Source organism: Crocuta crocuta, unplaced genomic scaffold, assembly GCF_008692635.1.
Source record: "Crocuta crocuta isolate KB4526 unplaced genomic scaffold, BGI_CrCroc_1.0 scaffold647, whole genome shotgun sequence".
NCBI classification, from domain to species: domain Eukaryota; kingdom Metazoa; phylum Chordata; class Mammalia; order Carnivora; family Hyaenidae; genus Crocuta; species Crocuta crocuta.
Window position 1 is genome coordinate 811332 of NW_027531286.1, and position 13946 is coordinate 825277.

General features: G+C 57.7%; 1 protein-coding gene across 1 annotated transcript; it reads left to right on the top strand.

The window, feature by feature from the left end:
- Nucleotides 1-1077: 1077 nt before the first annotated feature.
- Nucleotides 1078-10934, top strand: RHOD (ras homolog family member D). Its single transcript, XM_077771407.1, has 5 exons — nt 1078-1113; nt 5746-5833; nt 6836-6945; nt 9272-9406; nt 9951-10934. Exons 1-5 carry the CDS (start codon nt 1084-1086, stop codon nt 10116-10118), a joined length of 531 nt encoding a protein of 176 aa, XP_077627533.1. The 5' UTR covers nt 1078-1083; the 3' UTR covers nt 10119-10934.
- Nucleotides 10935-13946: the final 3012 nt, after the last annotated feature.

Here is a 13946-nt window from a genome sequence, read left to right on the forward strand (position 1 = left end):
TACTAACAGGGGTGGGCAGTCCAGGGACAGTGAGTTTCCACTTCAGTTCTGTATTTATTCCCAGCTTCCAAGTGCTCCCCGTTTGAACCTCAGCCTCTCCTGGCACCAGCTGCCTAGCCCCACCTCACCTTCCATCACAGGGAAAGACTACAGACCCCCCAAAGTGCCCCCTCTCGCTTGTCTCCATCCTATGCATGTGCTGCTCCCTCCGTTTGGAGCACCTTTCTCCCTCCCCCTCAACACTCCAGCCCCTCTTCTCAGAAGGGTTTCCTGGCCCCCACTGCCACCTGGGTAAGGAGCCCCTCTGCCCTGTTCCTGTCCCTACCTCTGTTGAAGCTCGTATCACACCAACGCCCTCCCTGTCTCCCATCCTAGGCATGGGCTTCAGGATAGGGACTTCATCTTGAACAGTTCAGGGGCCCTTGGGCATCAGTGGTGGTTAATAGCGATCACTCACACATGGCACCAACATGCAACAGACCCTGCTCTAAGCAGTTTATAGATGGAAGGTTCCCTTGCTTTCTTTAGATTGTGTCACAGCCAGAAGTGAGACAGGTGGTCAGCCACCCACATTGAAACTTCCTGGTGCTGGCTAAGGCAGGGCAGGCCAGCCTGGCAGCGCCAGCAACTGACCCATTAGGGCATGGCCGGGTCACCCTCTTCCCACCTGGCCTTAAATATCTAGAGGAAAGATCGTGGTGTGCTCTGATTCCAGAGCCCTGGGGGAAATGCACATCCATCCATCCATCCATTCATTCGTTCACTCATTCATTCAGACAAAGTCACTGGCTCCTGTTCGGTGCCCCACCTGTGCTGGGCACCAGGGACCCAGCTCCCGTCCCTGCTAAGCTGGTAGGCCCACCCGGCTGACCCCCACGGCTTTCCTCCCGGGGCGAGTGGGTCTTTCCCTGTCCGCACGCCCCCCACCCACACACTGTCCAGCTGCTTGTCTGCTCCGCATCAGCCCCGGGTGCCCTCCCGAGGACAGAGGCAGACTGGGCCCCCCCAACCCTGCGGCCCCGGCACCACCCGCCCTCCGGCCCGCCCGCACGCCCCGCCCCCGGGCTCTCNACGTCGCTGCTGATGGTCTTCGCCGAGGGGGCCTTCCCGGAGGTGAGTGCCAGCCCCCAACGCGCCCGGTGCGCCCCCCCCAACCCCGGCCTCCCGAGGGGTCTCCCGGCAGAGTGTGAGCGCAGAGGCATCTCTCGCTCCGCCGTCCGCAGTGAGGGCCTCCGTGGTATCGTCTGTAAAGTGGCAAGAACGGCACCTGCCTGGGAGAGGTGTCACGGGGACAGACTTGGGCAACTTGGGTACCCAGCAGATCCTAAGAGAGCACTGGGTAGCACGGCGTGGCCCAGAGGGACCGAGGACCCTGGAGCCACGCTTGCCTGGGTTCGAATTATGACTTGGCCACTTAAAGCTGTGCGCCCTTGGGCTAGTCCCCTACCCTCTCTGTGCCTGTTTTCTCAAGCACATCAGAGGAATAAGGATGGTGCCCACCTTCCAGGGTCACTGTGAAGAGTGAGTTAGTGCAGGTCAAGGGCTCAGCTCTGAGCCAGCAACCGGAAGGACTTGCTGAAAGTCGGCAAATGTCATCTCTTCTCTACCAACTCTTGCCTGTACAATGGACATCCCGTGGGCTCTGTCTCGGAGGGTCAGAACATACCAGACTCAGGTCGGACAGCTTGTTTGGCACCTCAGCTGTTCTCTAACAAACTGTGTGGCCCTCAGTAACTTGCTTAGCCTCTCTGAGCCTCTGTTTCCTCGCACAATCTCATAGGGAGTGGTGGTGAGGCGGAATTAGGGTAAGGCCAGAGACAGCCCGTGTGTGCCTGGCATGTGCTGGACGCTCCAGGCACATTGGCCATCAGTCAACGAGCGTGCTCGTTGACCGGCGTGCGGACTCACAGGCACCAGGACAGGGGCTGGGCCCAGTCACTGCGCCACCTCTCAGCCCAGTCCCCTGGGGAGTCCGATGGGGGAGGCAGGAGAGGCCGGGCCTGGTAACCGTGTCAGACCTTCCCTTCCACTGTGGCAGGAACGAGCCAACTCTTGCTTTGTGGTTTATGGCGCTGACGTCACCTCCGCTGGCCAGTCACATTTTTAAGTTGTTTTGGACAAGTTTCTGGGCCCCCAGACGCTGCGCATGGGAACCCGACAATTATGGCCTAGCGGGGAGAGTGCCCACGGCGGGCCAGGCCGGCCCGGGTCCAGGAGACTGGCTGGGAGGAGTATCTCGGGCCCTGAGACGTCCCGACGGCCAGGCTCATCCTGATTCCAGAGAGGTTGCGGTATGGAAATGGGCATCTGGAAGTTGGTGGAATGGAATGTGTGTTTTGAAGGACAGGCTGGAGCTGGCCAGGAGAAGGGAGGACATGCTTGCCACTGGGTGGGGGGGGTGGACCTGACCTATCCTCATCTGTTTGGGGACCCCTCTGCCTCCAGGCCCGAGAAAGATCTCTTCTTTTAGGAGAACCACAAGGTCCAAGTGCTAGAAAGGCCTCGTTTTGCAGGTGGGAAAAGTGAAGCCAGAGAGGCAGTCTTGCCTTGGGGAGCCCAGCCGTGGCAAGTCGGGAGGCCAGTTCTCCCCGCCCCTGACCAGAACACTCTTCACCGCTGCCAGTACTCTGCCTGCCAGACCAGCCATCCGCCCCTGCCCCTAAACTCCTCCTCCTGGCAGCCCTCCAAGCTATGGGAGCCAGCAGCTAGAAGACTTGGAGTCCCCCAAAGAGCGGAGCGCAGGCTGGGATTTGAAGGGGCCTCGGTGACCCTCGTCTGGCTGTGGCTCAGCCTTGGGGCAGGGGAGCAGAGTAGAGAAAGCTCCCGAGGCAGAGGAAGTCCAGGCTGGGCACCAGCCTCTGCTCATTCCTGGCTGACATTTAGATCGGCAACCATTCCAAAGCGCAGGGGTCCCACGGAAGAGTGGGGAGAGGAGGGGGCAGAGAGCACCAGCCCTGCCTTCCAGAACCAGCTGAGTCCCTCCTGGTCCACACAGGGACTCCCATGGGTGTGAACCCCCTGACTCTTTCCTTGACCTATGTTCTCCTGTCTTCTACTGATCCACCTGTCTGTCTGTGAGCCCCATGAGTGCAGATCGAAGCCAGAGTCACCTCTGCCCTAGTCTAGCTCAGGCCTGACCCTGCCATTCTGGCTGAGGACAGCTCAACAGATAAGATTAGGCACTTACTGGTCAGAGTGACCCTGTCTGGGGGTTCAAAGAACACAACAGAAGGTGTAGACAAGTCTCCAGGATGACATCGCACAGTAGGGGGGAGGGTTGTGACAGTTACAAGCCACAGGACCAACCCCCCAGCCACAGGGCCTGGAATGGGACTTTCCTGCCCACTCCAGGCACCAGGGGCTAGAGAGTTGGTGACCTCAGGAGAGGCACGTGACCAGGGACAGAGCCTGACCTCTGGAGCCGGGTCTTTCTGTGTGTTAGCCAGCCGTCCAATGCGTTACCCTGGGCGAGTCACTCCCCTGCTCTGTCGTCATCAGGAAAATGGGAATAGTGCCAACTTCCCAAGGTTGTGCGGGTCAGAGACGGTACACGTGGAGGGCCGTGCGTAGTAGATCCCTAGAGAGTGTGCACGACACTGTCACCTCCGCAGGCATTTGCAAAGTACTGTCTCCCAAGAGCTTCGTGGCAGGTTGCCCTCCACGTCGGGTCAGGAGGGGTCCTGCGGGGGGTGAGTGGGCGAGTGGAAGCGGGTGTCGGTGCCCTGGAGGTGACAGGCTGGGGAAGGGCGCACCACCTGGAGGGATGGATGGCAGCTGGCGTGGACGTTGCCCCTGGCGACCAGCTTTCCAACCAGTGGGCATTTATGCTGGGCCTTACCTGCCAGCCAGTCTCCCCTCTCACACGGAAAAGGGATACTCTTCTTTCACCAGTGAGGGGACGGGTCCAAAGTCACACAGCTGGTGAGGGCCAGAGCCGGTCCTACACCAGGAACATCTGATTCCGAAGCCAGTGCTCCTAGCCACCACCAAGTCACAGTCTCCCTCTAGACAAAGGGCCTGAAGGGAGGGGCTGAGGCCGTGGGGNTGAGGGCCAGAGCCGGTCCTACACCAGGAACATCTGATTCCGAAGCCAGTGCTCCTAGCCACCACCAAGTCACAGTCTCCCTCAAGACAAAGGGCCTGAGGGGAGGGGCTGAGGCCGTGGGGGAGGGGGGCGCTGGGGAGGGGGAGGGGGTGGAGCCCTTGTCTGTAGCTATGAGTAGAGGGACAGGTGGCTAGGATGCAGGCTGGATAGAACATCTGTCCCAGGGTCATCCTCAACTTCCCCATCTGCCCACTCTGGGACTCACCTTTCTCCCCACCCTCCCTCTGTACCTTCCCACGTGGCCTGGAGGACTGCACTGCCCCGCCACTAAGGGGCTGCCCCTCCAGGCAGCCAGAGCCTGACTCAGAATCCAGCGGGCAGGCAGGCTTGAAGTCCTCCTGAGTCACAAGCAGGCGGGGCCCCACCTGGCATTGGACGTGGGGAGGGCAGGGTCTCCCTGTGCCGTGGTCCCACCAGCCGACCCTGAGCACGTGAGTGAGGCTGGGGACCCAAGCCGTAGCTGGGCTAGCATGCCCCTCCAGCAAAGGGCTGTGTTGTGGGAGGGTTTTGAAAACCTCCTCACCTGGGACGCCTGGGTGGCTCAGTCGGTTAAGCAGCCAACTTCAGCTCAGGTCATGATCTCACCGTTAGTGGGTTCGAGCCCCGCATCGGGTGCTGTGCTGACAGCTCAGAGCCTGGAGGCTGCTTTGAATTCTGTGACTCCCTCTCTCTCTGTCCCTCCCTAGGCTCATACTGTGTCTCTCAAAAAAAAAAAAAAGTTAAAAAATTAAAAAAAAAGAAAACTTCCTCACCTGTTGCTCAGACTTTATCTGTAAAAGCTCCCCCTTCTCGTTGCTGCATCTTGTCTGGGTACAAAATCCATCGTGTTTCCATTCTTCCAGCCTTATGGAGAGGGAAGGAATGCACTCGGGCTCTTGGTCTGGGGTGGAGGGCCGTGTGGTCTGGGTGACTTCCTCCTGAAGCCCAGCAGAGCAAATAGGAAAGGCACAAACAGCCAGGGTGTGGGAAGGGTTCCAGAAAGGCATCCTGGGGGGAGGTGGCATGGGGCAGCGGCCTTGGCTGGATTTATGAGAGGTCAAGAGGCAAAGCAGGGACCGCCCCCCCCCCAAAGCTACAAGCTCCCCAGCGCACACAGTGAGTCTTGTTTATTACTTGTTCCCCAATACTCAGAGCTAGAGAAGGTGCCGATGTTTACTGAATGAATGTACGAATGAATGAATGAACACTCGAACGAACAAATGTAGGTTAATATCATTCCAGGCGGAGGGGACGGAATGAAGGCAGGCTCAGAAATGGGACAGTCCCTCATCCAGGGGGACAAAGATAAAAATAACAGTAGCTGGCATGTGTAGAGTGCTTGTTTTGTGCCAGGCTTGGCATAGAGCTTCCCCCTGAATCCTTATAGCAGCGCCTGTCGTAGGTCCTTTTAATGTTCCCATCAAGAAGGCCAGGGAGGTCAGTGCCTTGCTGGGGCGTGTGGTCAGGAGGCGGCCGCTTGAGGCCTCACCCCTGCTGGCCACAACCTATTCCGCGAGACTGCCTCCCTCACACTGTCAGACTCCCCCCTCCGGAGCTGGGCTACCTGCATCCGTCCGTGGGCTCTCTCTGGCCTGGGAGGTGGGGTCACCCTGCTTCACAAGCTGTACTCACAGCCTCCACCTTGTCCCCTTCTTCCTCAGAGCTACACCCCCACTGTGTTTGAGCGACTCGCCGTTAATCTGCAAATGAATGGCAAACCCCTGAACCTCCAAATCTGGGACACAGCAGGTGGGTGTGCAGGGCTGAGAGGGGGGAGGGGAGCCCCACATGCCCAGGAGCCAAGCCCTACTCCTTTCCTTCTGAACCAGGGAGGCCAGCCAGTCTCCAAGGGACAGGTGTTGGCCGGGATTAGGGTCCCCAGGAACCTGAACCTTCTCTGCCTCTGCGCCTATGTCTGTGGCCTCCCCCAGCCAGGGTGGCCATCAGTGCCCTGGAGACAAGGGGGAATCCAGAGCTCTTTTCCCTCTGGGGTGAACTGTTCCTGGCCTCCTAGAAATTCCACCTTGGAATTAGCCTGACCTTGGGGCACCTGGGTGGCTCAGTCGGTTAAGCATCTGACTTTAGCTCAGGTCATGATCTCACGGTTCGTGGGTTCCAGCCCCCTCTCTCCCTGACCCTCCCCTGTTCACGCTTGCTCTCTCTCTCTCTCTCTCTCTCTCTCTCTCTCTCAGAAATAAATAAAAACATTTAAAAATTTTTTTTAAATAAAACATAAAAACAATTAAAAAAAAAAAACTGCCTGATCTTTACCTCCCTCCCCCAGCTTCCTGACCTCACCCACATGAGGGTTCAGTCAAATCCATGCCAGAGCTGAAAGCTAACCCCAGGGAAACCCAGCAGCCCCCTTACCGCGCACGCATGGGCCAAGGTGCCTTTGCCCAGGGTCTTACCTGCTTCTTATTCCTCACCCCCGTGCCCAGGCCAAAGCAGGCTTCTGCGGGATGGCCCAGTCCCTGCAGACTGGGCTGCTGCCCTGCCAAACGCTCCTACCAGAACGGGGCTCTCTCAGCAAGTGGTCTCACGCAGGCCAGGGCTGGCACGTCCCACGTGCAAGCCACGGGACCACCACCTTGAGGGAGACGTTCACGTGGAATGGCCCACTAAGCACCAGATTTGTATCGGACCTTGAGGCACCCAGCTGGGCCCTGATCCAGATGCCCCTGTCCGGTGGGATGACCTCTCTGATGTTGGGGGGGATCTGGAGGCAGTGACCACTCCCGCTCTCCCCAGGACAAGTGGACTATGACCGCCTGCGGCCCCTGTTCTACCCTGATGCCAGCGTCCTGCTCCTCTGCTTTGATGTGACCAGCCCACACAGCTTCGATAACATCTTGAACCGGGTAGGTACCAGGGGCTGGTACCTCACAGCCCCCTCACCAGGCCACTCACTCTGCCCCCGCCCTTGACTCAGCAGAACGCCAGAGTGTGGCAGGCCCTGGGCGGCATCGAGGCCGGCACCTTTGGCATATATGTGGGGAAACCGAGGCCCAGAGCGAGGGCAGCAACAGGGTCTGGCCTCACATTCCCAGTCTGCTGCTCCTTGCCTGCTCTGTCCTGGACTCAGAATGCTGTGGCTCTTTCCACCGTGACCCTGCCTGAGAACACCGGGTGACTCAGAGGCCCCTGCGTCCCTCCAGCCTGGGCCTGCCCGAGGGTGCATCAATGGTCAGCTTCTAGCGGCTCAGCCCCCTGCTGTGTGACGCTAGCTTTCCAAGCAGCCTTCCAAGCTGCCCCTCCCGGCTAGGTCCCGGGGTTCCCAAAGCTTCTCCCTGCTCCCAGGTGTCAGGGATGTGGTCCCTTGAGTTTTTCTGCTCTTGCCCCACCGGGGCCTCCATACTAACTGTGTGCTCCAGAGCTCCTCCGAGGACAGCTGGTGGCAGCATCAGTAACATTAACCACAGCAATGATGCTCATATTTATCGAGAACTTCCCTTATGCCCCGCACTGTGGGGGGCACTTCCACACAATCACTCATTTACTCCGCCTAACAACCCGATGCAGCTGGTAGTCGTGTTGTCCCCAGATTGGATCTGTTGCTCCAAGATACACATCTATTCAAGTGGCAACCTCGATGGGGCGCCTGCAACGCTCAGCTGGTTAAGTGTCTCACCAGCTCATGATCTTGCGGTTCGTGGGTTCAAGCCCCACCTCAGCTCTGTGCTGACAGCTCGGAGCCTGGAGCCTGCTTCGGATTCCGTGTCTCCCTTTCTCCTTGCCCTTCCCCCACTCATGCTCTGTCTCTCTCTTTCTTTCTCTCTCTCTTTCTCCGTTTCTCGCTCTCAAAAAATGAATAAATGTTAAAACAATTTTTTTAAATTTAATAAAAATAAAGTGGCAACCCGGGGTTTGAACCAGGCAGTCTGCTGCACAGTCACTCAGACGCTTTATTGAATATATCTGTGTACCAGGCACTGTTCTAGGTGCTGGGGCCTCCAGGAGAGGTGGTGGTTGGTGGTGGCTGTGACCAGGGTGCCAGCAGGGGGCGGGGTATAGACCCTGTTTGGAAAGCCATCAGGATTTGCAGATTGGACGTAGGTGGGAGAGAGATCTTGACGAGAGCAAGTGGAAGGTGGACTTGCTGTTTCCCCCTGGGAGATGAGAAGGAGCAGGGGGTGGGTGAGGTGGTGGGAGACCCCGTGGAGGGCCAGGTGGACAGGCGGAGGTCTTAGTCGGACTTCCCAGCTGTTCCCAGGAAAGGGCCAGGCCGGGCTGGGCAGGTGCATTTAGGAACTGCTGGTGGGGAAGAGCACTGGGCAGAATGGGGGGCGGGGAGGACCCCTGGAGACCCAAGGAGAAGAACCAAGAGAGCGGGGTCCTAGTGCAAAGCACCACTCAGGTTGTAGAGGAGGGAGAGACCCCTGCCTGGTCCCAGGGCTCAGGTAGGATGGCGGCTGAGGCTTGGCTGTTGGGTTTAGCAAGGTGAAGTCACGGTGGACACCGTTCTCAAGCGCGGTTTTGTGGAGGGTGTTGGGGTCTGGGGAGTCAGCCCAGGACCCCACCAGGGCCCCATCTGGCTTGTAATCTGCTTTGTACTGCAAAGTAATGGTTTGATGCCATTACTTTTCCAGAACACAAATTGAGCAGGCATGCACTCCTGGAAACATAAAGCCCTTGTCTCTGGCTTCTAGACTCCCCAGGCCCTGAAGCCTCACATTCCAAAGAGCAGCTGACACAGAACATGAGTGTTCCTCCGACAGGCAAACAGCCGTGCATCCATTTTGTGAGCTGCTTTATTTTTAAAGGATGACTTATTTCCTTATATATCTTACCCATCTGGGAGGTGGACTTGGGAGCCCTTACCTTGCAGAGTGGCAGGATTCCAGACCAGGTGGGAGCAGGGCTCTGGGCTCCAGCCCCTGGACTCAAATCCTGCCACTTCTAGTCGTATGACCAAGACCAAGTTATACAGCCTCTCTGAGCCTCAGTTAGTGCATCTGTACAATGGGCTTGATGACAGAACTTGCTTCACAGGGACTTGGGGGATTGATGATTTTATACACGTGCAGTCTTAGAGCCTAGCTCGGAGTAGTTCTCCCTAAATGTTGGCTGTACTGATTATCACCGCCGGAGTCGGCCAGACAGGAGGGTGGCCCGTCCTCCCCATCTGCGGAGAAGAACAGCAATCCCGATGACTAATACACACCCACACCGCCCCCCTCCCCGCAGTGGTACCCAGAGGTGAACCACTTCTGCAAGGAAGTGCCCATCATTGTCGTGGGCTGCAAGACGGACCTGCGCAAGGACAAGTCGCTGGTGAAGAAGTTGCGGAAAAACAAATTGGAGCCTGTGACCTACCACAGGGTAGGAAACTCAGTCCAGGGGCCCGGTTCTTGGNACTTCTGAGTATGCTGATCTAGCGTACGTGTCAGCAGTGCCGGGCATCCAGCATACTTAAGCGTGGGTCAGGGCAGAGGTCATCTTGGAACTGCCTGGACTTGGAAGTGGTACCTAGAATACTCTAGAAGGTTCTTCCTGTGGAAGAGAGAACGAGTGGTGTGCACATTCAGATAATCCTACCCACCCACTTCACAGATAGGGAACCTGAGGCCTGGAGAAGGACCCGTAGCTCTTCAGCCTGCAGGCCCCGCTCTGCTACATACCTGGGAAGTCGATTAGTTGGTGCCTTGCGAGGCAGGGACCCACCCTGGGGCTGAGGCAGGAAACCCAGTGAACCCTCAAAAGTGCTCGGTCAGGATGGGGTAGGAGGTCTAGGCGCCCTAGAGAAACTTGCCTTCTCCTTTCGTCCTGGACATTCCCGAGGACGAGCCAGAGGGCTGCGGGGAGGAGGGACCGGAGGCTCCCAAGGCCTCTACCTCCCGGCAGCCCCTTGCACTCTCTCTCTTAGGGCCAGGAGATGGCAAGGTCTGTGGGCGCAGTGGCCTACCTCGAGTGCTCGGCCTTGCTCCAAGAAAACGTCCACGCAGTCTTCCAGGAAGCGGCCAAAGTGGCCCTGAGCAGCCGCAGCCGCAACTTCTGGAGGAGGCTTACCCGGAGCATCTGTGTGCTGACCTGACACCTTGAGGCCTTCCCTGCCCCCAGCACCCTAGCAGCATGGGAAGGAGCGGGGCGCTGACCTTCCTTCCGCCCAGTTGGCTGGGCTGGACCCAGTCACCGGGCAGTGACCACCAGACTGCACCTCACACAGATGGACAACATGAAGGCCGGGCACCAGACCGCGGGTCTGTGGTCCCTGGACCGGAGTGTAACCCCCTGAGGCCTGAGGAAGGGGGGTCCAGAGCCCACCAGCCCTGTGGAGGGCTAGCCCTGGAGTGCCTTACAATGACTGACTACCAGACGCCCTGTCCCAGCCTGGACCGCACATCCGGAAGCAGCCCACATCGCCTGGTTCTGCCTCGCGGCTGTTCCCGGGGCTGCACCTTCAGGGCCTGGAGTTCCCAGCACCCTGGGCCAGAACTCACCCCTTACCCTTTCCCCCTCCCCCTTCGCCCATCCAGTGGTAACTATGACAACTAAAACAACGTCGCTTATCAGTTACATCATGCCTCTTGCTTTACACACATGTTCCGTAGCAGATCAGAATCCACCACGTGTCGGCACTGGAGTGGAACTACCCGGATCCAAACTGGGCTTTGTCACCTTAGGACCTTGGGCAAATGACTTGAACCCTCTGCGCCTCAGTATCCTCATCTGTGAAATGGGACCAATCACAAATGATGTCATGGAGGCTTTAGATGAGTAAGGTCCTCATGAGACACATGCAGAGAGTTTAGCAGGTGCCTGGCACACAGTAAGTGCTCAAGTTCACAAGTGTTATTTTTGTTTATGATAAATATATAATATGGCACAGCTGTAATATACATAATACACTCAATGATGTCCTGTTCGTTGTCTCACATGATCACAGGGGCTGGCAATCCAAACCCTGCAGGGCAGGCTGGAGACTCAGGTAGTTGATGCTGCAGGGCAGCAGGGTGGCTGCCCAGGCAGGCTTTCTGTGCTGCTGACTTGAGGCAGAATTCCTTCTTCCTCGACAAATCTATCATTTTTCTTAAAGCCTTCAACTGATCGCATGAGGCCCCAGCACACAGAACCAGCCACAAACACATGTCCCTTCAGTTTCATCAGAAGAAGCTCAGGGAGGGGCCACTCCTGCCCCATGAGGGCTCCCGGCTTGGGTTACAGAACCGAGCGGAGGCAGGTGAGATGGTGTTAGGGGCCCGACTCCAAATACCCCACATGGATTGCAAGCTCCGCTTCAGGATTTGACTTTAAACTACTAGGAATGGGAAATAGCTTTTCCTGGCCTAGATTTCTAGCTTGATTTTTTCCTCTTCCCTGCCCCCTCCAAGCATACCCCATGCCCAGAATGTTCTTCCGTATTCTCCCCTTCTTGCCGTCCTCAAGCCCAGCTCAGAGCACTCTCTTCTCTAATTTCCCAAAACACATGTTCCCGGAGCCCTGATATTTACGTCGCTGTGATGCTTCTCACACTGACTTCTCGCGCCTCTGTCTTCTTGCACTAGCCCTCGACTTCCGTGAAGTGAGGATCCTCGTTTGCCTCATCTTTTTGTCCCCCAGCCCCTAGCTGAGGATGTGGCGTGGCCTTTCGGCATTGATGAGTGCTCCCTCTCCGGAGTCAGTAGCAGATCTGAGTTCGAATGTCAGGGCTCTCATTTCCATAGCTATGTGATTTTATGAGAGTCACACTCTGAGCCTCAGTACCCCATCTGGCAAATGGGAGCAATCATATCCGTCCCACAGAGTTGCTGTGGGAAGGAAGTGACAAAATGCTTGTCCGCTGCCCAGCATGGTGCCAGCCAGAAAGGAAAGTACAGGAAGCATGGAGCGAACTGCATGGAGTGTGGCTGGGCTGGGCAATAGCTCCTATACTCGAGGGCAAGATGTTGAACAAGAAGTTAGGAGACCGGTGGGGCATCAGCTCCTTCCCTGAGATAACCAGGACTCCGTCATCTGTTCCTTGACAGCCTGGTCTCTCTCACGAGCTCTCCGGTGTGCCCCGCGCTATGACGAGAGCTGGGGACTAACATTACACAGGGGACCGCGGCTTGTATCCTCAAAGCCGGGTGGGTTTACACATCTGGGAAAGCACAGAGGAGGGGTTCCAACCCCAGCCTGAAGAGGTAGCTGGGAAGTTACCTGGAGAGAAAGCCTGGAAAGAAGACCACAGGTGAGGATGGGGGGGGAGGGGACATGTGTTCTATCACAGTGACCAGAGACATCGAGATGCCGTGTGCAGTTTTGCAGGTCAAGCAGGTCAGAAGGATGTGGGGCTGAGATGATCAACCCAGAGGCGGAGGGAGTGATGTGCTTGGTCCTGGAACGGCCTCAGTCTTCTAACCTGGTAAACGCGAGGAGTAGGTTCTTGCCTCTTATCTCTTGGCAGTGCTCTCCCAGGAACGAGATGATTAGATAATAAACAGGTTTTGATGGTAACTTTACGTGTCAACTGGACTAGGCGACAGTGCCCATGCATTTGGTCAAACACCAGCCGGGATGCTGCCCCAGAAGGAATTTCTTAGATGTAATTAACATTTAAGTAAGGAGGCTTTGAGTAGAGAGATGACCTTGTGTGTTGGGGGGGGGGGGTCTCGTCCAATCAGTGGAAGGCCTTAAAAGACCTGTTTCCTGAGGAAGAAGGTCACATGGCCAGAGGTAGGCCTGAAGCTTCACTCAGCAGTCACTGCGTCTCACCCAGAACACGTGCTGCAAGGTTAAGGTCAGAGAAGAACTGCTCTCTGAGCAGAGGGGAAGCCAGACAAGGGGCCGGGAGATGGAGGATACAGTGGTGCGGTGGTGCGCAGAGAAAGGCTTTGGAGCCACCACAGGGGAAGGGGACACGTGCCCCGTTTGACCGGGTCCCTGCAGGGGAGCAGCTGAGTCGGGACCACACATTCACTTTCTCTGCCTCGCCCCGCCCTTGGCTGCTCTCCTTTACTTTCTTGGAGCTCTTCTCCACCCAGCATAGCCATGTCTCCCCCGCTGGGTTGCTCCCCGAGAGCCCAGACTGGGTTTATTGGAATCCACTTGGGCTCTTCCGCATCTGGCTGCAACCCCCGCCCCCAACTTCATGCCCAGACACCTGACACTCCAGCCACGTGTGGGAGACCACACCAGGGAGCACCACACTAGGGAGAATCACGGATCAGTACTGTTGCTCAGGCTGTTGGCCCGCCTCGGCATGCCCTTCCTCCTGATCGCTGCCTGTTCGAATCCCTGCTCCGTCCCCAAATCCTTCACCAGCTCAGACGCCACCTTCCCCAGGAAGCCTGTGGACCTGCCAACCTACTCACCCCTCCGCTCACTGCACACAGCCCAAAGTGTCCATTGTCTTTGCACAGGCCCCTTGGCTCAGGACCTGGGCTTTGCTTCCCTGCCGTGGGAACAGCCTGAAGATGACAGTGCGGTGACGGACGGACGGGGCAGGATGGCTGGGAGGCAGAGGCGGGAGCAGACCAGTTGGGCAGCCACAGACGTCCAGACACCACAGATGGAACAAGCCCGTGCAGGTCAAGGCCGGGTGACTTCTGGCCTGGGAGCCCGCGGCGGCGGCACAGTGGACTGCGGGAAGGGTGGGGACGCTGTGAGGGAAGAACGCGGTCCTCTCCCCTGCGTGGGAAACTTGGAGAAGGCGAACCCCTTCGCCCAGCAGTGGGAGAGGCGGATCCCGCCTGCCAGGCCACCCCACACAGCCATCCCAGGTGTCACAGGAGGGCACAGCAAGTAGCAGCTCTTGGAGACGCCTGGCCCAGGAGCCAGGTTATTACGGGCTGCTCTTCTCCTCCTCCCCCGCCAAGCCCCCCCCCCCCTTTGCACACAAGCCTGCCCGGCGGGGCAGCGGCCAGACTGGTGGGAGCCAGGG